At 43.9% G+C, this 22,339-nt stretch overlaps 3 protein-coding genes across 17 annotated transcripts in view; all 3 read right to left on the minus strand.

Moving 5' to 3' along the window:
• The window catches only part of LOC147140176 (arylsulfatase I), a 38,559-nt gene extending 37,598 nt beyond the window's left edge, over positions 1-961 (minus strand). For 12 of the 13 annotated variants that reach the window (XR_015088693.1, XR_015088694.1, XM_086045423.1 and 9 more), the window contains exon 1: positions 364-809. The gene's annotated coding sequence lies outside the window, so the exon portion shown is untranslated. Of the gene's footprint in view, positions 1-363; positions 810-882 lie in introns of those variants that run through there. The other variant, XM_086045413.1, reaches the window with a different exon arrangement.
• Positions 962-963: 2 nt separating this feature from the next.
• ubac2 (UBA domain containing 2) lies at positions 964-6,475 on the minus strand. The gene is made up of 10 exons (XM_086045436.1): positions 6,282-6,475; positions 5,673-5,797; positions 5,361-5,480; positions 5,042-5,148; positions 4,840-4,963; positions 4,708-4,755; positions 3,864-3,972; positions 3,618-3,760; positions 2,785-2,916; positions 964-2,197 (listed from the first exon to the last, which is right to left on the minus strand). The coding sequence occupies exons 1-10, from the start codon at positions 6,310-6,312 to the stop codon at positions 2,090-2,092; spliced, it is 1,047 nt and encodes a 348-aa protein (XP_085901562.1). The 5' UTR covers positions 6,313-6,475; the 3' UTR covers positions 964-2,089.
• Positions 6,476-8,986: 2,511 nt separating this feature from the next.
• The window catches only part of dachc (dachshund c), a 36,325-nt gene continuing 22,972 nt past the window's right edge, over positions 8,987-22,339 (minus strand). Inside the window, exons 4-11 of one of the 3 annotated variants that reach the window (XM_086046124.1) lie at positions 21,858-22,039; positions 20,985-21,105; positions 20,783-20,896; positions 15,528-15,703; positions 13,866-14,016; positions 12,622-12,750; positions 12,376-12,447; positions 8,987-9,361 (exon numbers count right to left, since the gene is read on the minus strand). In XM_086046124.1, coding sequence (XP_085902250.1) covers positions 9,327-9,361; positions 12,376-12,447; positions 12,622-12,750; positions 13,866-14,016; positions 15,528-15,703; positions 20,783-20,896; positions 20,985-21,105; positions 21,858-22,039 — 980 coding nt within the window. In that variant the 3' untranslated portion in view covers positions 8,987-9,326. Of the gene's footprint in view, positions 9,365-12,375; positions 12,448-12,621; positions 12,751-13,865; positions 14,017-15,527; positions 15,704-20,782; positions 20,897-20,984; positions 21,106-21,857; positions 22,040-22,339 lie in introns of all 3 variants that reach the window. The other 2 variants (XM_086046122.1, XM_086046123.1) reach the window with 2 other exon arrangements.

The following is a 22,339-nucleotide window of genomic DNA, read 5'->3' on the forward strand; positions in this document are numbered from 1 at the left end:
AGTCAATTCAGTTGTACAGCGACCCAAATTTATTTTTCACTTCCATGACATTTTTCTAATTAAAGTAAACATTGCAGTAGGTATCCGCGCACTAGCAGTATACTGTTCTACTGAAACGCTTAATAACTAGTAGAATTGTAATGTCGCTAGCAATACTAGCAGCACTCAGTAAATCCGCAATCATGTTTGTTTACCTTTCAAACTTTTAGTTAAAAAACCCCATCAAAAAATACCCAATTTAATCACAATAGTAAATGAAGTGCACTTTTATAGTGCTTAATCTACACAATCGGCCAAAGCTGAAGCAGCAAATTCATTTTTTTGTAACCATACCGCCGCGCTAACGGCAAGCATGCAACTTACTTTTAACTCCAGGATCCCGCGCCGTACACTGTCGAGCGGCCGAATTCCCCGTGTGTTCTTTCAACCATCCACCCATCCATTTTCTCAACTTCGTATCCTTTTGGAACAATTTTAAATCCAGGCAGCGGTTACTTTGCCGTGACAGGCAACTCTCCATCTCGTGTTAGTATTTGTCGTGAACGGCTCTGCTTGGTCAATCGCCGGAGAGAGGGATTCTTGCCCGGCCGTGAATCGGCCATTTTTCTGTGATAACAGGTTGGTCGTAATTTATTATTTTAGCTTGATGTGGAGGCTGCTGTTGTTACGGTTCAACAACAAAGTTGCTCCCGATTTGTGTTGCCGTCTGCAGATTCGTCACAATCAAGCTATAAACACGTGTAACGAAGCGGGTTGATTCCAACTCCCGAGTGGCTGCAAGAAATTGTAAACACGGTGAAAAAGTAAAAATCAAATAATGATATAGTTTAAAAAAGGGACAGAGCGGTAATTAAACCCTTGAGGAGAAAGAATAAAACACACCTTCGGGGTGAGCGCGATTCACGGCAAAATAACGCCAAGTGGCGACGGCAAAATAACCACACTCTTGTTCGCTCTTCGCTCTTAACGCTTAACTCGTTTAATTCTGTACCGATTGTGATTAGTGAAGACAAAGACCTTCAGCTGGATACCAAGGATATCGAATAAATGCTCAAATTGCTTTCCATAGTTTTAGATTGTAAAATGAAATGTTTTGGTGTTAAGACTATTTAACCGCTTTATTGAGTTCACAATGCACTTTTTTTTTTATCCAGTGTGAGATGAAAATTGTATAAAAATATACGTGTATCATATCTGCCTTGAGGATCTGATGTTTTGCATATGGTCACCACAGTTATGAGGGTCACTGGTTACACTGGAGTACACAGAGGTCCTCGGTTTGAGACAGTTTCACTCCTACAGTAACAATACAACGTGGCGATACTATTAACCACCGCTAATGCAGTGGTTATGTTAGGAATGCAATAAATATTTGGATGAAAAAACACTTCTTGGCCATCAAAATAACAGCATCAAATGAAAAACACTTAAGTACAGCGGTTTCCAAGTGCACTTTCGTGTACTGTGTAATACCTACAAAACGTAGTATTCAAGTTTTTCTAAGTATTTTCGGGCTTCGTTATTCTGTGGAAAACTAAGTTGTTCTTTTTGTGCTCAGGCCAAAGCACGGTCTAAATTGAGTACTGCTTTGTTGTATCGAGGTGCCAAGGAACTACGTTGACTTTACTTAAGGAGCTTCATGTAGTGCTTTGCCACCATAGGAAATTAAGGAAGGCAACAATTATTCAGAGATTTTGCAAAAATGAGTTTGTTGCGCAAGCTTGAAAACTTGTCTGGACTGTCGTAAACCGAGAACCCCGAGTAGAAATGGACGTGCGAGGCTAGTTGGATCACATTGTCCAGTGATGTTTTTTTTTTCTTGTTGCTGTAATGTGAGGCTTGTCGCTTGTACATCTGTCTGTCCCCATAATGTCCAACTTTATGCTTCAAACCTCCTCCGCAGTTGCTAACAACTGTTCGTTTCGAGGTGCGATCATCCGTATGCAGCCTTCACATTACCCGCAAAAGCGCAATACACAATATTTGTCTTCCTTCCTTATCTTTTTTTTCCCCAAACTCGTCTCTGCCTTTTTGTTTTCGGCTGCGCCGCTTTGGTTTGTTTCTCATTCCGCTCTCGCGCTCGGGGCTTTCAGTGCTGCAGGAGGAAGTTGGTGGCCATGTTGATGTCGTTGTTGGACGCTCGGAGGGCCTCGAGGGCGTCCGGCCGGGAGAAGCCCATTTCCACTAACCTGGCGACCTGCAGGAGACGAGACATACAGTAGATAGAATGAGAGAAGTATCGTGTAACCATACTGCACTTTCGATACATACAGTACATATAGGACATCATGCTTTATGATTTATGCTCTTTAGCACCTCCTTGTGACTACATAGGGCAAGGCAAGACTTGTTTCTTTTGCCTCGCTTGGAGACATGTCCATTGTATGCACCTCATACAAATATCTGCACACTTGTTGACGTGAAGCATTTTGGCGGCTTGGTGATGAAGTGCTGCCACCGCGGGTGAAAATACAATTGCTGCTTTTAGGGTCTTAATAGGGTATCTCCTCCCCTAGTCATTTGGAGTAATGAAGGCCATACTCTGTTGGCCGTGAGCAGAAGGGGTCGGGAGACCAGTGGCTCATTTGCATGAGACAGGCACGCCCCCTCATATTCAGCTAATTTCAGCAAAACTAGAAAGAGGGTGGAAAGTTTAATTTCATTTCTGGTCCTTGGATATGTTGACAAAAAGCGTGTCACAGACAAGAAAAACAAACTCGTTGTCATTATCAGCGTTGTAAAGGGAGACTTTTTGATATGACGGACAGGCAAACATGGCCGGACCTGCTCCTCGGCGATCGAGTCGTCGGATGGCGGCGGGGGCGCGGAGGGCTGCGCCCGGGCCTGCGGCGGCGCCGCCTGTCTTCTGCGTCTCAGGGAGGGGAACAACCTGCTCCACTGTAGCAAGCCCGTCCGCTGAGATAAAAAGGAAAACATTTGGAGATTTTCATTGCTTCCACTTGAAATAAATGAGGGCAGCTCCAGCTTCCACACATTTTCCAAAAACATACAAGTTAGCTTCACTGAAGACTCTTAAAAGTTTAAAACGTTTATGGTACATTTCCACAGAAGGTTTTGCAGGGAACGGAGACCAACTCCTGCTTTGAAAAGTGAAAATCCACAATTGACACCGCCCCAAAAACATTTCTAATTGCCGTTGAATGGCACAACATGGCAGCAAAGTACGTTTCTTTTTTAAATGAAATGCATTCCTCAAATCAATTCAACATAGTCCCTTGATGGTCGCCCCCAAAAATCGATACACGGATCAATTTGGGGAAGTCAAACCACGACTATGAGGAACCCTTAACTGAGGATTGAGCTCACTTTAATGGAAAGGTAGCAAGGTCTTGAAAACAAATAGTTTCCATGCAAAATAGATGTCTCTCCTTGCCCATAACACAAAGCAAAAAAATATAAAAAATAATCTCAGAATTGCATGGACTCTGGTGACTATTTTTAAATTCCCTGCTAAGAGCCAATCTTCAATCTTGTAACTTCCTGATGCACAGTCTTCCCATTTATTCCAAGTTTGACAATTCCTGGAATTTTGCAACCCTTACCCCGCCCCTCCCCAACGCCTGCCACGACCTTTTAATAAGGATGCGTGCTCGTACTTGTGCTTGGTGTCTGGAGTTTGCGCGGGCCTCGTTGAACTGGGCCAGCAGCAGCTGTTGATCCAGTTGGTCCATCCGCTGTTGCCTCTGGATGTCCAGCGTGGCGCCCATACCCAGAGGCGCCTCATTGGTTGGTTGACAACCTTTGAGGAGGGGGGGGGGGGGGGGGGGTAAAAAGTAATAAAAACATCCCCATGTTTGTACATGACTGCCGTGTAAACTGCGATGGCGCTGGTTTGGACTCACTGGAGAAGAGTGGCTCCAGGAGGTGGCGTGCGATGGCGCACAGCCAGGCAGGCACGAAGAGAAAGTTCTGGAGCCAGAGGATGTTGGAGTAGTACAAACCGCCTGAGATCTGAGATACAGACAGTATATGCATCGAAACACCCTTGCGTCATAATACGGTGTGTTGACACACAGTGTTCTTGCGCAGTTTACGTAGCTTATACCAGCCTAAGAATCGAGAAATAGGCTGATTCAAATGATTGATCTGTGGCTACTGTATTTTCATGAAAAACTTTGAAGAAATATTGATATAGTCATTTTGTAGAAATTCATAGTTATTTGAAGATAAAAAGACACACTACAGAGTGAAACCTGAGAGCTACTGTTAAATATTTATATAATCAAAATGCAGAATGGATATTTTTTTCCCCCCATAAATTTCATCTAATTTTGTAACGCCTCTGGACATCGTATTGAATGCTTTTTAATGCCATTAAAGGCCTTCATTTTGACAAAATCCATTTAACGTTTTTTCATCTTTTTAACGACGTGCGGAAACCCGCCTGAAAACTGTGAAATTGTTGGGGAAAATGCATATTGTCTCTTATAAATATTGTTAACTGTCACGCAAGCGGAAAAGGGAATTATATAACTGGAAGTAAAACTAAGAAGCATGGAGCATAACTGGTGGACTATGTGGGTAAATTTGTAACATTAAGTCAATAAAAAAAAAAAATGTAATGATTCTACACTCTTGGATCAGATTTTCCTGACATTTCAGCGTGAAATTTGGAGCCGTTCATCTGCTGAACCGCTTGATTTCTGAGGTCTTCACTTGGGTCAGTGGACAATCAATGCGACTCACCAGCCCGCTGAGTGCCAGGAGCCACATGAAGGGACTCGACGTCAACAGCTACAGTGGCACATGGAGAAAGAGGGTGCAAGATTCGGCATTAGACGTGCGGAAAAACATGACAGAGCTGAACAGAAACCATACCTGCAGTCCGACTACGTAGACCAAGGTTTTGTTGGTGATGCTGATGAGGCCCAGCACCTGGGTGACGGGCATCCTGGGGACGGACGAATAGAAAGGTACAAAGAGGGCGAAGACGGGGGCCAGCCTGTGGAAGTCACCGGTCGACTATTGAATATGTTCGGGTGTTATTTATAAGATTGTCATTGTATCGAACGCTACTCACAGCCCGGCGGGCAACTCCTCCACCTCGTAGTCAAAGAGGAAGGAGAAAGCCTGAGCCAACAGCAAGTCTAGCAGTGCCGAGACACACCAGGTGCCCAACAGGAAGGACTGAACAAGAAGAAGACACGCAGAACACGGCGTCGGGAGCTGGACTCGGGTTGGCTGGTTAGTCTGCTTTGAATTTGTATGTTTAACTGTTTGCCAACATCAATTATTTGGCTGAGGTCGGACTTTGGCAAACCCCAATTCAGGAATTTCTCCTAAGCCATCTAAATGTGGACAGAAGACGCCGCCAAAGTTTGATCGTCATTGGCACTCACGGCAAACTTCCTGGAGCCGAACCTCCTCTCAAAGATTCGGAAGTTGTAGATGAGCATGCCGCTGCAGAAGGAGTCTTTCACGTCCAGACACACCAGCCTGCCGCACAGCAACCGCCACGCCTACCACACCGCATTCATATTATTAGGCACAGTTTCGTTTTTTTTTTCAATCATTTTTACACTTTCAAGTTGGGTATAGTTTTGTGTCACCGGTGAAGGAGTGTCAATGAGAAATGAGAAATCAGTACTTTTGATGCTGAAGTACGGCACATGTCACGTCGGACCATTTTAAGACTTTGACTCGAGTAATACCTGCAGTTGCTGGCTGACAGCCGGCAGGTTGTACTCAAACATGTGCCGGTACTGCGGCAGCAGGCTGAGCATCACCGTCAACCCGCTCAGCACCAGCAGGAGGCCTTTGGACAGAGGAGCCTTGTCTGGGAAGCGCAAACAAAACCATGTTGTCAATCGGGGCCGTCCAACGTAAACCTTTGGTACACTATGTGAATAATAGTGATGGGTCCAGCGACACCAATGCATTGTTTTGAAACTTGAAGTTGTTCTTAATATGTTTTGTTAAATTACAGAACCATTAAATAGGAAGGTTTGCATTAGAGGGACATGTCTGCTGTGATTTTACTGCTACGGCCCTGTTAACATGAAATTAGGCTCTTTCCTGTACTACAATGAGGTTGACACCTCTGTTTTTTGAGCAAAGTGATGTAACGTGACTGAACGTTTATATGATTAATTTATCTACTCATACAGGTCCATCTTAGGCGTCTCGTCCAAGCTCGCTCAAAACAACAGAGTACTTTCAAGTGTTTGCGCTGCCTGGAAAAATGAATGACAACTGCATGCTAATCAACTTAGCTGAGCTAGCTGTGTAGCCCTCAACTGTCCAAGGGGGAAAAGACTCACACAGGCCGCGGGAACCGGTGGTGGTGAACATGACGTCGAGGAGGTTTCAATCACACCGGAGGACACGCGGCGAGGTTTCAAAAGAAAACTACGAGGGAAACAACCAGGTGGCGATGAGGTAGCGATCCATGCTGGCTGAGAAATCACTGGAGTAGGACGAGAACCGGAAGTGGATCGCCACTACAGAAGCTCGAATGGACCAAAACGAAGCATTTTTGTGGGCGTGTGGTTTTAATAACCGGGCCGACTGAATTACTGCCGTTTGGTCACTAGAGAACAGTGTTTCACTGGGTTTGAAACTGAAAAGGCAAGGTAAGGCAGCTTTATTTCTATGGCGCATTTCATACACAAGGTATATTAACGTGCTTCAAATAGTTTTTAAAACTGAGAGGCAAAATATTTTTTTTTAAGGCAAAATAATTTAATTATCTAATAATGTTAATACTGTTATCATTAATCGTAATTCTTTTAATTAGTATCACTATTATCCGTAATTTACATTAAAAATACGATTATTCCATGCTTTTTCTATATATTATTGTTAACAATCCTATGATAGATTGAAATGATTTTTTTTTTAGTATTATTAGTAGTAGTAGTATTAGTAATCATAAAGAGTATTGGAAATTGTAAGCATGCACCATTTTACATATAAAATTAAGACTCTGGGGCAAATAGGACTCTGGTCCAACTTTTGGTTCATTCATTTACTAAGAGATGTTTCTTAATACTTTTGGCCATATAACATAGCATGTTAAATTTAAGATAAGAGACAAAATTGGGGTTCATCTCAACATGTTAATCAGGTGATCATCATCTCACAATGCAGTTGTCGCTTTGTTTTGTTTCATGTAACATTGGAAGATTGTTGCACCTGTACGTCTGCTGACTAGCGGCCATCTGTTTCTTGCCGCCTCACACCCACACACCGATGTCATATAGTTTGCCACGGTGCAGATTCCTCGCAAGTAGGCCCTGCTGCTTTGCGTCACTCCACATCAAAAGTGGCGGACGGGGCCTTCATCATGTGTGGCTCTGGTGGCTGCATCTTATGTCCATGTCCAACAGCTGTCTAATAGTATTGCGTGCACGGGGACACAGCGGCCCGTTAGTTCCCATTGGTTAGTTCCTGCCCATTAGCTGTATTTGCTTGCCGGTGGTCAGACGTTGAGTGCGAGAAACAGCTTGCTAATTGTGTTTCAGACCTTCTCTGTCACCGGCGTAGGAGTCGGGTCTAAAAAGGTTGCTTTGCCCCTGTTCTCAATCAAACGTAATCAGATTAAACAGCACAAAGATGTGTGCGCGTGTTTGCGTGTGTGTGTGTGAGTGTGCCAATAAAGAGAGAGCAGATTTGGAGACAGCCTTGACTCCTGCTGTTTGCTTTGTTCATTAAGAGGAGATGAGCAGATGGTTTGCTGCTCTGTTGTGTTGTGCACACTCACACTGACACACACGCATGCACACTTTCAGGCCTGTCACCTTAGCTTCATCCTCCATTTATCTTTTCCATTACACATCTCTCGGCAGGACAATGTTACCTTATGTGTGTGTGTGTGTGTGTGTTTGTGTGTGAAAGACAAGGGAGTGTGAAACAGTAGAAGTGTGTCCAATGAAGACACACTGAAGCTTTTCCATTTACCGCCCGACTCTGAGGTGGTCATCCAAAAAAGGTGATGAGTCATCCGTTAATGCATTTGTGAGTCACACTGCGTATTTAAGGAGGACAAAAGGTACAGTACAGCACACAGTGGGTCAACTCTTCCAGGAAGTGACACATTAAAAAAAAATCCATACCACATCAGATCCAGTGGTGAGAAGTAACCAAATACAAATACTTAAGTGGAGGTCGAGTCAAAAATGTTCTTTGCCATGTGTTCTATGTTCGACAAGTCTCAACACGGTACTCTGATTAATATTGCGATTGTGGAATAGGAATAGAAAAGCCATCTGTTTGTATCCAGCTCAGGAGGCGGCCATTTTGTCCCGTACTGCCACCTGCTGTCGACTGAAATTGATGTCACACTGCTCAGGTGGCATACGCCACACCTCACCTGTTTTTTTTTTGGCCCGGGTTTGGTCACGTGCCGCTTTGACGCTAACCCGCAACTCTGATGAGGATGAGCACTAGAGGAAACGGATGGATAGAATTTGAAGACCTTTTAAAGGAGCAGCGTTCAAAATTCATACATTTTTGATCAGGGGTGTCAAACTTATTTTTGTTGCGGGCCACATTATAGTTACGGTTTCCCACAGACGGCCGTTATGACTGTGAAACCAAACAAATGTTTAATCTCCTCATATTGCCACATATACACAACAGCTGATGGATAACTCGTTTTGAAATGAGATGTCAAGGATAATAGTTTGTTCAACTATTGTTCACGTTACTGTAAAAAGGGGCTTGGTCACAAAAATCGCTTGCAATATCTCTCTGTTATTATTTCCACGTATGACATTCAGAAATTTTGGTCGAGATTTTAACAAGAATCATGGCAGTTGACGCACAAGATTCGCATGAGGTTTCCCTCAATTCATCGAATTTTCTATCGTCAAAAAACCTAAACCGCATAGTTGTGGACAAACAAAATATATTCCCCAGTACTTTTTTGTCTCACGGGAAAAAGTCCCAACCCCAATAAACGGATACAAAAACTTTGTGTGAAGTGTAGGGGTAAAAAAAAAAGAGCGAGGCAAAGACACATTTTAATATTAAAAAGTATTTGTATTGTCTTGTCAAACTGCCCTACTGCATAACATACACCATACATGTACTGACTATACAACATGCCTTTTCTGGATTATAACAACAAAAAGCGATGACTATATATGTACACAGCTGGCTTACAAGTTATACTGATCACTTGTGCCCAGACAAAAAACAACAACTACGCCCCTCGTCCATAGGATCTCAGTTGAAAGAAACACAAACAAACACGTCGTTAGAATAAAGGAATTTCCGTTACTACTGTCCAGGATTGGGTGATAAATGCAATAAATTAAAGGTAGAGAACAGTGGAAAAGTTCAAATGTGTCCGCCTTCTTCCTTCAATACATCCCGGCCGTCTGCAGGAATACTCGGCCTTCTGAAAGAGACGCAAACACAAGATTAATTTGAGCGCTTTTATGGCGAATCCTCCAAATGATCATCAAATTTGATGCTGTAAGTCTGCCCACATTAGACCACGCAAGCAGAAAATATTCCGATTATAACGTCGGCCATCTGCCGAGGATACCTGCTTCCGATCGGGGCTCATTTGGGGAAATTCCCCTGCTGGAGCTTGTCCAAGTACAAGTCGTGGAATTCGCCCCAAATCGATGCGTTAAATCAAAATGGCTGACTTCCTGTTCAACTTGGTCAGTGGGTTCTTGAGACGTGTGTGTGCGTCCTGTTATGATAGACGCGCACCCAAATTCACGTTGAGTGCCTCATTGTCTGTTGTGAGCGTGCGCACGACACGGTGAGGGGGGGGGGACAAAAGCAGGGAGGGACAGAACTTATTTGTAAAAGTTTGACTTGACAGCCAGAGTGCAGACAGGGGCTTTGGGCTTGTATGGCCGCTTTAGAGTGCCTTGTTGTCCACCGAGAGCGTACGCACAACACAGGGAGGAAAGTGGCAGAGGGAGCAGGAAATCCATCCATTATCTGTACCGCTTCTCCTCACAAGGGTCGCGGGGCGTGCTGGAGCCTATCCCAGCTGTCTTTGGGCAGTAGGCGGGGGACACCCTGAACTGGTTGCCAGCCAATCGCAGGGCACACAGAGACAAACATCCGCACTCACAATCACACCTAGGGGCAATTTAGAGTATCCAATCAACTTACCATGCATGTTTTTTTTTGGAATGTGGGAGGAAACCGGAGTGCCCGGAGAAAACCCACGCAGGCACGGGGAGAACATGCAAACTCCACACAGGGAGGCCGGAGCCGGGATCGAACCCACGACCTCTGAACTGTGAGGCGGACGTGCTAACCAGTCGACCACCGTGCCGCCGGAGCAGGAAATGATTTTCTAAATTATCTTTAAGTCGGAGTTGACAGCCAATGTGGTTGGGGTGCCTTGGTCTCGTTAGAGTGCCTCGTTATCGCGGTGCAGAGGAGGCCTGTGACGACCCGGCGTGGATATATTCCACTGGGGGTTTTAGGCCGATATATAAACAAAAGAAGATACCAGAGATAAAAGATAGAATTATTGATAGAAGACAATAGATAATTCAATGACGCGAACACGCATGTTTTTGGCATGCATGGCCATAGCCCGAGTGCCTGAGACCTGAGCACAAGAGTCAACAGAAAACAGAACAGAAAAAAAATTTCCTTACGGCAGAATGTGCTCTATGCGATCACGTCATTAGTATGATAAATATCGTACACAGTCCTACATTGCTTTGACCTAAGAGCATGAATAAAAAAATGTTAATAAGAAAGGTTCAGCAGAAGGCCTTTTTTTTTTTTTTTTTTTTTTTTTTAAGGCATTTGAGCCCCTTTTCTGCGCGATTAAACTTCCTGGCACAAAGGATGCGCATCCTGCCCCCGCCGTCTGACAGACAATTCCCCTTTAAATGATTTATTACTGGGTGTTAATTATGCAAATGATGTCCAAACAAACTCATCACGAGAACAATTAAGACAGCCGTTAATTAGTGGCCAGTTCTCTTCTTGCTTCACTGGCATTCAATTAAAAAAAAAAGCGCCTTGGAACAAGCTCGCTGTCTGCTGCGGCCGGCCCGGGGTCCGGTCTATTGGGTGGTTGCGAGGGGGGGGGGGGCAGAGTTGAGGTTGTCTCCTGCCAGGAACTCTGGCTTTTCTTCTCTCTCTCCCTGTCTGTCTAACACGTTGCATTTTGCTCGTTAATCCAATGGTCGTGGAGACAATAGTGCGGGACAAATAATAAATATATTAAACGTCGCAGTGCATTAAAACAGAAGGCGCAGTCAAGCGTGTCGTGCTCAGCGGTGTTTCTCAGAAGTGCTCTAACTCCCTGCAAAGGGGGGGGGGGAAAAATCACTCAAAAGTCCTTCCAGCAGACTGATCACAGAGGCATCGAGTGGACAAAAATGATCAATTACTACCCCTGGCCAAGGGTGTTGTTTGGTTGGTCGGAAGCAGGTGCCTGTCTACTGATGCTTTTTATTTTGATTTCTTTACTTGGCTTTTACATGTGTTTAACGCTTGTGTTTGAGAATGTTGTACTTCTAATTATGCGGAGCATATTGCGTATGAAATGCGCCATGTAAATAAACACGCCTCGCTTTGCCTTCTGTTTTAGATATGCAGTCGCTCGGTTGTTTTTTTTTTTTTGCTTTGTATTGTGAGTTAATATTTGTATCAAAGGTTAGCGTTCCAAATTTACTGTAATTGAATTAAAGCATAAAACAAAGACAATTACTGTGCTTGTTTAACCACCCTACATAACTTGGTTTTACAAATTGGTCTTACAAAGCTTAATGCTAACACATAATGGGAATGCTAACACAACTGACATTTTTATTGTAAATATATTTCAACAACTCATATTTTAACACAAACGGTCCAACAACACAAACAGACAGAGCATGTTACACTACTCGCATCGGTATGGATTATCCGTATGTATTACACTGCCCCCTTGTGGCCAAGGCATGCACACAAGAAGGAGCAGCACGATGCCCACTGAATTGGAGCAAAAAACATTGCAAAAACGATTTGATTCTTAAATTATATTTGATTTGTTTTCACGGTATGTTTTAATAGAGTGCGCTACTATATAGTACTATTTTTTCTTCACATTTCTTGGCGTCTTTTGAAGGCTTTACGTGATTTCAATTAATTTGGTGTCCAAACTCCCCCCCCCCCGCCTCCCCCGAGGGCTGCATACAGAAAAATGGAATGTTAGATACACTCTATGTAACACCAATTTATTATTATATTATTATTAGGTCGTAGTGAGATGTGGGTTGTAACCCCCTCGCCTTGAAAATAGCGTTGCAGGCAGCGTCAAACGATTCCGTTATTTTTAGCGTCAACATTACTATACGTCACACCCCAGTTGCGTTCGAGCGGACTAACAAGGACGCAAGCTGTTGCGAGTCGCGGCTCGACGTTTCTTTTGTTGAGCACCTTGCACTGTTGCCTTGACGTCCAGCCTGTCGTCCTCCAGCTTGACGACGTCCGCGTCCTGGGTCACAGACTCTGTCGGGAGAGAGGCGGCTGATGATTGATATGCTGCGCTGTGGTCGTTAATGAGTAAAGGAAGTCAATTATGAAGCTAATGAACAGTCAAGGATGTCGCCAGTAAACGCTCGTTGACATTTTATGTAAAAAAAAAAAAAAAAAAACCCAAAATTGTTTTTATTTTCGGCGTACCCGAGAGCGCGCCGGCGGAGTGCTGCAGGAAGTGCTCCGCCTGATCTCGGAGTTTCACCTCCTCCTCCAAGGCCTCCTGAAGTCTCCTCTTACTCCTCTTTTCCTTCTTCAGTCGCTTCTGGATGAGAACTGAAAGAATAAACAGGAGGAGGAGAAAGTGAAAACAATGATGCCATCTATGAGTTTTGGCTCGTCTGTAGGCTGACATCATTTCTCAAGACTCAGGTGAGATCATCTTGCACTAGGTCAGCGTTGTTGCGCTCACTGTTTGGGACAGGAGATGAGCTTACAACACAAACTCTCTTTACTTCTTTAAACTTTTTAGACACATTGTACACAAAATGGCAAACATAAAATGCATAGCAAATATACTGTATTGTAGCGTGTGCCCACCTCTTAAAGGCACACACTACCTGGTAGGTTGGCACATGACGTCATCGAGTCGACGTGTGAGTGTGAGCCGTGGTCGACAGCAGCGCCTGTGTGACGACGCCGATTATGTTTAAGTATTTTAAAGTTCTCCCGGGGTGCTCAATCAACAGCTGAAGAGTGACTCTGGCTCGCCTTTCCCACATGCGATGGCATTACAGTCCCTCAGTAGACAGTAAAAACCTATGAAAAACACAATCGCTTAAAAATACATATGCGAGATTAGGTGGACCCCTGCAACTATTTGCTGTTTAGGGCTGAGACCAAAGCAAAAAAAAAAAAAAAAAAGAGTAGTGCTTAGGCCCCATTTTGCGGAATCTTGGTGCCAAGAAACTATGTAGAAGTGAGTTGAGGAGCTTTTTGGGACAAAAGTACAGTCGTGCTTTGCTGCCATGTTGTTTCAGCTTGGTGCCAAGGAACTATGCTGCCGTGAGTTGAGGAGCTTCATTTAGATTAAATTAGTGCTTTACCGCCATGCTGTGGCATCTTGGCGCCAAGGTGTGTCGAAGTGAATTGAAGCGTTTCATTTTGCTTTGCGGCCATCGTATGGCATTCGGGTGCCGAGGAACAATGTTGAAGTGGGATGAGGGAGCTCCATTTGGACAAAAGAAGTGACTCGCTGCCATGTCGTGGCATCTTGGTGCCCAGGAACTATGTTGAAGTGAGTTGAGAAGCTTCCTATTATTTTTGACCGGCTAATCCATCACTTACGAAACAAAAACGGTGTTTGAATTTTTCAATTTCAACCCCACGACACGCTAACTGCAAAAATACAACGAGACGTAAAAAAGGCTGCAGGATGCTCGGCGGCGTACCTCTGTTTTTCTGCTCCATGCTCAGCTGCCTCTCCAGCGTCTCTCGCAGCTCTCGCTCGCGCACCAGCTCCATCTTCAGCTCGGTCCTCTCCAGGTGGTCCTGCTTCTCCTGCGCCCGGGCGTTCTCTATGGCAACCCTCAGCAGACCCTGCTTGGAGACAGACACGGGCGCACATCAACAACAGGTTACACGCCGCACGCCAACAGCCGGGGGCCACGGCAAACATTTGGCAGCAGCCGCTCACGGCCCGAAAAAAAAAAAAAGGAATTTGCATATAAACTTAGGTGGGAATAGTTCAAAACAATCCACGGTGAGAATTTTCGAGGCGCTTAACAACTAAAAGGAGTTTCCGTTGTTTGGATCGAAGGTGCCGCAGTGCATTTAAATCTTACTTTAGAACCACATAACGTCTGAAGGATACGGTCCCTTCTTAGATATAGGCCGGAAAAAATATTGCAAAATATATATAAAAAGGTTATGCTTGGTAAATTAATCAATACAAATATAATGATGCCAGAAATGCAAAACATCCTACTTGTAAGATTTTCTGATTAACAAATTTCACCTGGACAAATAATGCTCCACCAGGAAATCAGAACAAAATAAGTATGCAAAAATAAGAACAGCAATTCAATATTGAACTCGAAATTTTTCAGGAAGCAGGTTTTACTTTTTGGCCATCGATAAATGGCTGAGCAAATGTTTGAATTAAACCCAATCTAGCAGTAAATATTGAAGTAAGACGAGACTATAAAAAGGCACAGCTAAATCAATGATAACTTTAACTATAATTTAGATGTACAGGCAGTATGCAGTATATAAATAAAGCTGACATAAAATCCTCATGAGAGCATAAGTAGGTAAAGTTAAAAAAAAAATAGGACACAAAAAACAGATTTGTATATTTATATTTACAGTAATACTGCACATAAAAAAATTAATATTCTTATGTATGAATGAACATATTGTAAAAAAAAGTCATATTTATTTCAAATGTAAATGTATTGAAATGATTAAAATGTTTTAAAATTGCATTTATTTTATGCAAAAACTATGGTGAATGTATTATTTCTTTTTTTTTTATCAGGATGGGTTTAGTTGGTCATTTTCAAAATATTTTAATATACAATATATGCATGTATTTTTTGTATTTATTGAAAAACATGTTCAGTCATTTTTCTGTTAATTTGTCACGTATTTATTGCCATATTTTGCTTAATGAATTCTTTTTTCTTTGGATGATGGGTAGGTCGTCTTCGGATGTCATTCCCATCTTCTTTCAACTTATGAATGTATATTATTTATTAAAAAACAAATTAAAGTATAAGTATATATTTTTAAGTGTGGGTAAAAGTGTAGCTCAGGTCACACCGGGGTCAGATGAGCTGACAAACCCAGTTGTTGTTATCTTTTTTTTTTTTTTTTTTGTACAGAGTGAAAAGCAAGCTGGCGGTGACTCCTCCACAACAAAGACACGCAACACGTGAGAAGCGGGTCACCGCACGCCCATCGCAATTTAACCAGATCCTAAATGTCTGCCTCCTCTGTCATTTATCATTGCGGGACTTCCGAAAGAGCGCCTCGTCGTCGCCCTTCTATTCATTTTGGAGTATAATAGTGGCCGAGATAATAATGGCAACAAAGCCCCGGCAGAGCCTCACCTGGATGTTGGTGAGCAGGGTCTCAATGGAGGACAAGCCTTCCGGGAAGATGAAGGGAGCGTGGTGGAGACCTGCTGGGAGCTTGTGTCCCGCGGGGTACGCCGCCTTCTCGCAGCCGTCCCTGCTCGGCGGGGGGTGCTGGTACACTTGTCTATCACTGGCCAACGGGTTGCATTCTGCCAGACATTGAGGTGAACATTTCTCAGGCCCTAATATGGAGGCACTTTCACTCCCACGAAAAGAACAAATCAACAAAAGACGTGATCCCTGCGTGTTGTGCCAGAACCTGATGAAGGGTGGATTACTTTTCTTTTTGTTCCACACAAGTCCTAAACCGTTACCGTCTCGCACACTAGTCGCGATCACTGTTTCAAGTTAACAATGTGCAACTTTATTTTGAGGCGAAGCTAAATGAAGACCCACATCCAAGGAACAAACTAGGAATGTAAACACATTGAATCAATAATGATTATTGACACACTAATGACGGAACATTTTTGCATGGCATGCCACATTGCACACTGGGAATTGAAGAGCGATCGAAAAGTACACAAACAGCAGTGATTTGTTTTCATCACAAGAACCGTTGACATTTCGTTGAAAGGGCGTTAAGTTGCCCGTCCCTGTTGCGGATTACTACAAGTACTATGACTGTGTTATTCTTTGAACTGAATTTTGTATGCCAGTGGGCTCTTTCAAAAGACCTAGCACTGGTTTATAACCTTGCGTGTTAAAAAAAATGTACAAACATGGTTCCTTTTCCAGTTTGGGCCGTTTACATACATTTTCTAACCACAAACAGTACTTATTTAGACCTAGGGGTGTAATTATGAACCCTGTTGGGTACATCACCAAAAGTTGGACCTTGGAGAACAAAAATGGACCCCTACGGTACCCTTTTTCCTGACAGTGTATACAATTAAAAGATTTCCTGATGTTTAAAGGGACATATAGTCATACCTTGAGATACGAGTGACCTGACTTACAAGCCGGGAATTACAAGTTTGTAGTGGCCCGGTCAAACCAGCGCCCGAATGTGAATAGTCGCCCGACACAGCGGCGTTATGGTCAAGGGCCATTGGTAATGTCGAACCGTCAGTTTTTTTTTTTTCCTGCTTCCGCACTGTTATGCACCACTTTCCAATTTATATTTCACCTGTAATTAAATTCAACAAACGCTCTCCAGCTTCAACAGGAAAAAAAGAGAAAGGCCCTCCAAAATAAATCACCGAGACATTTTCTCGGTGTGCCCGTAAAGCATTTTTATGACGACGTGCCGCATTTTGACAGCTGCTGCGTAAAGTACTTTTGAATTAAAGTCTTGTTCTTGTGACCAACGCGAGCAGGCTGCGCTCACCACACTGTAGAACAAATTCAGCCAGATGCTATTTTGGTTCTCCGCAACACATTTGAATAATTTACAGCTTTCTAATTTGTTGAGTGAATTCCTTGTAAACACATAAAACCACATATTAAATGGGTGTTTACACTAATCTTTGTCCTGGTTTCGGATTTCCCTTTTTATGACATGGCAGCGCGCCGATTGATAATGCATCACAGCTTGACGTGGCCCATAAAACGCAGAAAAGAAGAAGAAGCTGCATTATGGATGACCATCTGTTTGTCCACGTGAGGAGCACGCGTGTGCGGCGCAAAGTAACAAAGTTACAATCGAGCCGCTTTCGAGCCTTTTGGTCAGGTCAACTGAATCTGCGGTTAGAAAAAAAAAAATCGACGCTACTTTCTAAGTCCCAACAAGTGGTGCTAGCCACTAGCTAGCTAGCAATTAGGGATGTTCGATACCACTTTTTTTTCCCACCGATATCGGGTGTATGTACTCATCGATACATGTACCGATACCTCTAGTTAGTACTTTAGATATATCAAATTTCATTTAACACAATGACAAAAATATTCAACCAAGACCTTTCTTTCTGACACAGGCGATGATTCGCCACTGTGCCGAATTGTCACAGTATAGCACCAACTATTGCGGAGGAGGACCTTTTTTGCCTAGTAGTAGTTGAAACACGGCATTCTGATTCATATCATGTTTGCGGAATATGAGTTAATCCTCCCGCTTTTAGCCATCTGAGGGGGCGGCCATTTTGTCACTTCTGTCGACTGAACATGACATCACAACTGCTCAGGGCTCAGATAACGGCCAATCAGGGCTCAGCTTCAGAAATCCGGTAAGCCGTGATTGGTCGTTATCTGAGCCCTGAGTAACTGTGATGTCATGTTCAGTCGACAGAAGTGACAAAATGGCCGCCCCCAGAGATAGCTAAAAACGAGTGGATTAACACTTATCCCACCAACGCAATATTGATCAGAATGCCCCGTTTCAACTAGTGGGCTTGCATAGAACATATGTTTGGGTTGACTTCCCTTCAAGGACTGGTGGCTGGTATCGGCAGCCTTCATGAGTATCTGATACCTTAAAATAAATAATAATAACATTAAGTATGTATCTTTACTGAAGTTTAGAATGTGAGTACTTCGCTGGTGGATGGTGATGGAAATGAACACTTTTTTGAGGGGGGTAGGGGGGGCTCAGGGAGTGTCCGCGGAGGGTTAGCGGAGCTTAAACATGCACTTTGATATTCCGACACTCACCCCCCCCCCCACTCGTCTATCTGTGACAAATGACAGTGTTTTCTCCACTTAGCTGACCGCAGCATCTTTCAATCTGCTACCCCCCAAAAAACGCCTGCCTTGGCCTCATGTCTTGGCAACTGTCACATTCAAGGTGTTTCACAGATGAGAAGCATTGCCCCCCCCCCACTCACCCCCTCCAACCACACACACACACACACACACACACACACACACACACACACACACACCCCTTCGTCTATTACTTTCTAGCTAAGAGCATTGCTCTGCAGAGAAAGGTAATTAGCAGGTGCTGGCGAGCTCAGCGGAGGGCATCCAACGACACTCCTGTGGCCCACACACACACATACGTACATATACATACGCGCACTCACACACACATACACACACGTACTGATAGCCCACTGAAGTGCGCAGTCAGCAGCGTGGGCTCCCCAGGCTCCTTGGATGTGACTGATCCTTTATTGAGTTACTGTTTTACGCCTACTTTACCTCACTCTCTCTCTCACACACACACACACACGTCAGTCATAAACACACACACACACACATCTGTGGGCCCGTTTGATCATTTACCCATCTCCCTAACCAAGGTCACTGTCTGTTTTGTCCCCCCCCCCCTCTTAAACTTCATTGCTCTTTTTCCTGCGCTCTTATTCCTCTCCCGGCCGTCCCCAGGGGGCATCGAGCATCACCACGTGAAGACTGCCAGTCAGCGGAAGAGAGAGAGAGAGAGAGAGAGAGAGGGAGGAGAGAGGGAGTAGCGGGAGGGCGGGGGGGGGGGGATAGACAGAGACGGAATAAAATTCTGCTGATGTTTGGTTAATGGGAGTGAGGTGTCAGGGATGGCCTCTGATCTTTGCTGCATGGAGACGTTGTTCAAAGAGCGCGCGAAACAGCACACACAGCCAAATCTGATTCTCACACACACATGCGCACCCGCGCGCACACACACACACACACACGGCAGATTCAAGCACAATGGATTGACAGAATGACAGCGCCGACGTGCCCTTTGAAAACTTTGCTCCCCCCCCAAACCGCCCCCCCCCAGCCCCGATCCGCAGTAGAAGCATGTAATCCGGCAAATGTACGCAGGCTTCATTTGCATGCGGGAAAATCAATTCAAAGTCAATTGCATAAATGCGGCGTCCACCCCAAGGAGGCCTTTGCGCGTCACAGTCACCGCCTTTGTCAATATGTTCACGGCGACCTGACAGCCCCCCCCACCACTAAAAAAAAAAACAACCTTACCTGAGGATGCCTTTGTGATTTGGGAGATTTGATTTAGGGAATAATGCGATTCGGCATTAGAATACATTTGCACAGGCGCTCCTCTCTTTATTTTTCTGCTGACTGTTTGTCCTTGAGCAGTCCTCATTAAGCTAATGCAAAGCTCCCGGACAGAGAGAAGCAAACAAACTGACGTTGCAGCGGCGCGCCGACGCTGGGGCCCTAACGACAGGGAGGCGGGTCGTTATGCAGATGAGGCCCGGGAGCGCCGCCCGGCTCGTTAGGCCGCGGCCCGGCAAACGGCTGGCTAATGCCACGCCGTTGGACGGCATTCTTCGCCTTCGCTCTCGGCCGGGGAGCGCAAGGCCGTCGTCGGCTTCTTGTTTGGCAAATGATGATGTTGCTCGGATCACCTTAAAACAAATGTGCACTTCTGCTGTCAGAGTACAATTTGGGAATTCTCAAGAGAGTTGTACGGATATTTTTCATTTAAGAAAATGTATAAAGGGAGACAAAAGGTAACGCAGGCTTTCGTTGGTAATTAGACTAGTTGTTTATCTTTGCGTTGTCATTTGTTCGCCTCACTCCCTTTTTTTTTTTTCAGCTGTGTCACTCCAAATATAATGAAACTTTTTTTTTTTTTTAATGTTTTGTACTAGATTAGACAATGTATCAAGTTTTGGACAAGGGAGCAACTTCATGTAATATCCTTCGTTTGTGACAGGGGCGTTTCATGGCTCCAATGGAGCAAATGAATGATACAATTTTGATGTGGTTCCTTTCCGGTCACGAAAATTATACTTGCATGGAAGGAAGGAAATACAAATAAAAATGAATGAAGCAGTTAGTTCCTAAAATAGTTTTTGAAAATCCTGCAAAGGACACGGCGTTTGCATGGATTATTCAAAGTATCCAAACATCCTATTGGCAGGCTTTGTTCCCTGCTTATTGATTTGTCCATGGAATAATCATTACTGATTAAGAATCTGCAAATGATTAATCACTGTGAAAAGAACATCTCGCAAAAAAAACCCCACTTTGACCCAAAGTGGATGCTGGAGTTGCTTAATGTGAGTATCCTAAAACATGTGAAAGTTGTTCTTTTAGAATGTGTGTGGGTGTGCATATATATATATATATATATATATATATATATATATATATATATATATATATATAGATAGATATATATATTTGTGTGTGCGTGGGTGTGTGCTACATTGCAACGCCGTTCATCTACAATTTGAATTTTGAATCATAGAACAACAACAACAAAAAAACAACAACAACAAAAGTTTGCGTAACCATAACCCTTAAGGCTAAGCCTAACCTTCTTAACCTGGACCCTGATCCACTTTTCTTTTCTTTTGCGTACTGTATATGTGTCCTATATGACGTGCGCTTACCTTTGTCAGTGCGCCCCCTTTTGCTTTCCTTGCTGTATTCCATCGAGTCCGACTCTCTGACCCCCGACTGCGCCAGCACGCAGTGACTTAAAGCGACGCCATCGAGGAGCTGGTCTGAAGTCAAAACGTGGAACAAGTTGATATCGGCATTTGGCGATCGTCACGATCACTTCCTGATTGGGAAAATGTGTTAGGCACATACGTGTGTTTTCTGTAGCGCGATCTGTGTGAGAGGGCGAGCTGGACACGCTGCTGTGATTGGACGACATCTGAGCTTCCTCCAGCGAGGGGGAAGGGGAGGGGCTGTCGTCGTGCATTCGTTCCTATTGGCAAACGAGAGAACGGTGATTCCTTTTTTGCCCAATTTTATCCAATTCAGAATCCATTCTCATTTCACAAGACAACCACAACATTAGGCAGGTGTACCTAATGAAGAGGCCGGTGAATGCCGTCACATATCAAAAGATGGAAAATGTGATCTTACGCTAAAGTTTTTCCCAGGAAAATTGGGATCACTGCTATTAGTCTTGGAAACTGTAAGCCGTTCAAAAACAAAAAGCTCCCCCTTGAAATCAGGAGTTTACTTTTCTTTTTCTTTTTTTTTTTCTTAAAATGTGACATCATACGTTCTGGTCACATGTATTAATCTTGTTATTACAGAGAGATTGGCAATTAACACAACAATTTTGACTGCTTTTGTATCAAGAAAACTGACATAGTTTGGCATACTTCAAAAAGTTTGCTTTAATGAATCTTTTGGGATGGTCATGTCCTCGCATTAGACACCAGAAAAATACATATTTCCATCATGGAAAAATATAACCTTTGGAGTGCACCATGTCAATTGCTGCATCTATTTGGAGTCACGCAAAAATAGTCCAGTTGAAATACAGTGTGGTGCTTTTAATACGCTGGAAAAATAAAACTTTTATGGCATCCTGTTCTAAACACATTAATAAAGCCGTATAATAATAACCACAACTAAATTTGTGACTGACCGTAAGCAAGCGAACAACATGGTTGCAGTGCGGCGTGCTTTTCAGTTTTAGGTGCGCAAGCTTCCGTGCGCATTCACCTTAATGACGGAGGCGGGGGGCCGGGCGGCCGGGTTGACGTGATGGAGCTGCGCCATGTTGGCGATGCTGGCCAGTGTGCTCAAGCGGTTCATCTGGCCCATCGCCATGGAAACGGAGGCCGGTGCCAGACTGGCCGGGATCAGGGGATGTGACATCATCATGAAGGGCAGCTGGTCCAGAACTTGAGAGGGGGAAAACAATAAGATGAGAAAGGTTATCTTTTTTTTTTTTATCTCCCACATCGAAGAGGAGAACTTCTGTAATCGCCGAGGAGGAGGTCTAATATAACCCACCGGTGACTGTTTGATTCTGAACCTACCTCCAGAAAAACTGAAATGCATTGGAACGGCACTCAAAGTCACAGATTGCAGTCGTGACGTTAAAGGACACGTCACACAAACAAATAGGAACAAGCAGGGGGGTAGGGGGGAGAACAATCAGCCCAAAAAAATCTAACACAAATTTTGTCAAATGTTTATCC

This window comes from Filicampus tigris, chromosome 11 (genome assembly GCF_054856515.1).
Source record: "Filicampus tigris isolate MCC_2025a chromosome 11, RoL_Ftig_1.0, whole genome shotgun sequence".
Lineage (NCBI taxonomy): Eukaryota > Metazoa > Chordata > Actinopteri > Syngnathiformes > Syngnathidae > Filicampus > Filicampus tigris.

Excerpts from the sequence above, each read along its gene's own strand:
- ubac2 (XM_086045436.1), bottom strand. The coding sequence starts at position 6,312 with ATGTTCACCACCACCGGTTCCCGCGGCCTGT. Across the intron at positions 5,798-6,281 it reads CACCGGTTCCCGCGGCCTGT|ACAAGGCTCCTCTGTCCAAA; the intron begins GTGAGTCTTTTC and ends TGCGCTTCCCAG. Across the intron at positions 3,973-4,707 it reads TCCTGGCACTCAGCGGGCTG|ATCTCAGGCGGTTTGTACTA; the intron begins GTGAGTCGCATT and ends TCTGTATCTCAG.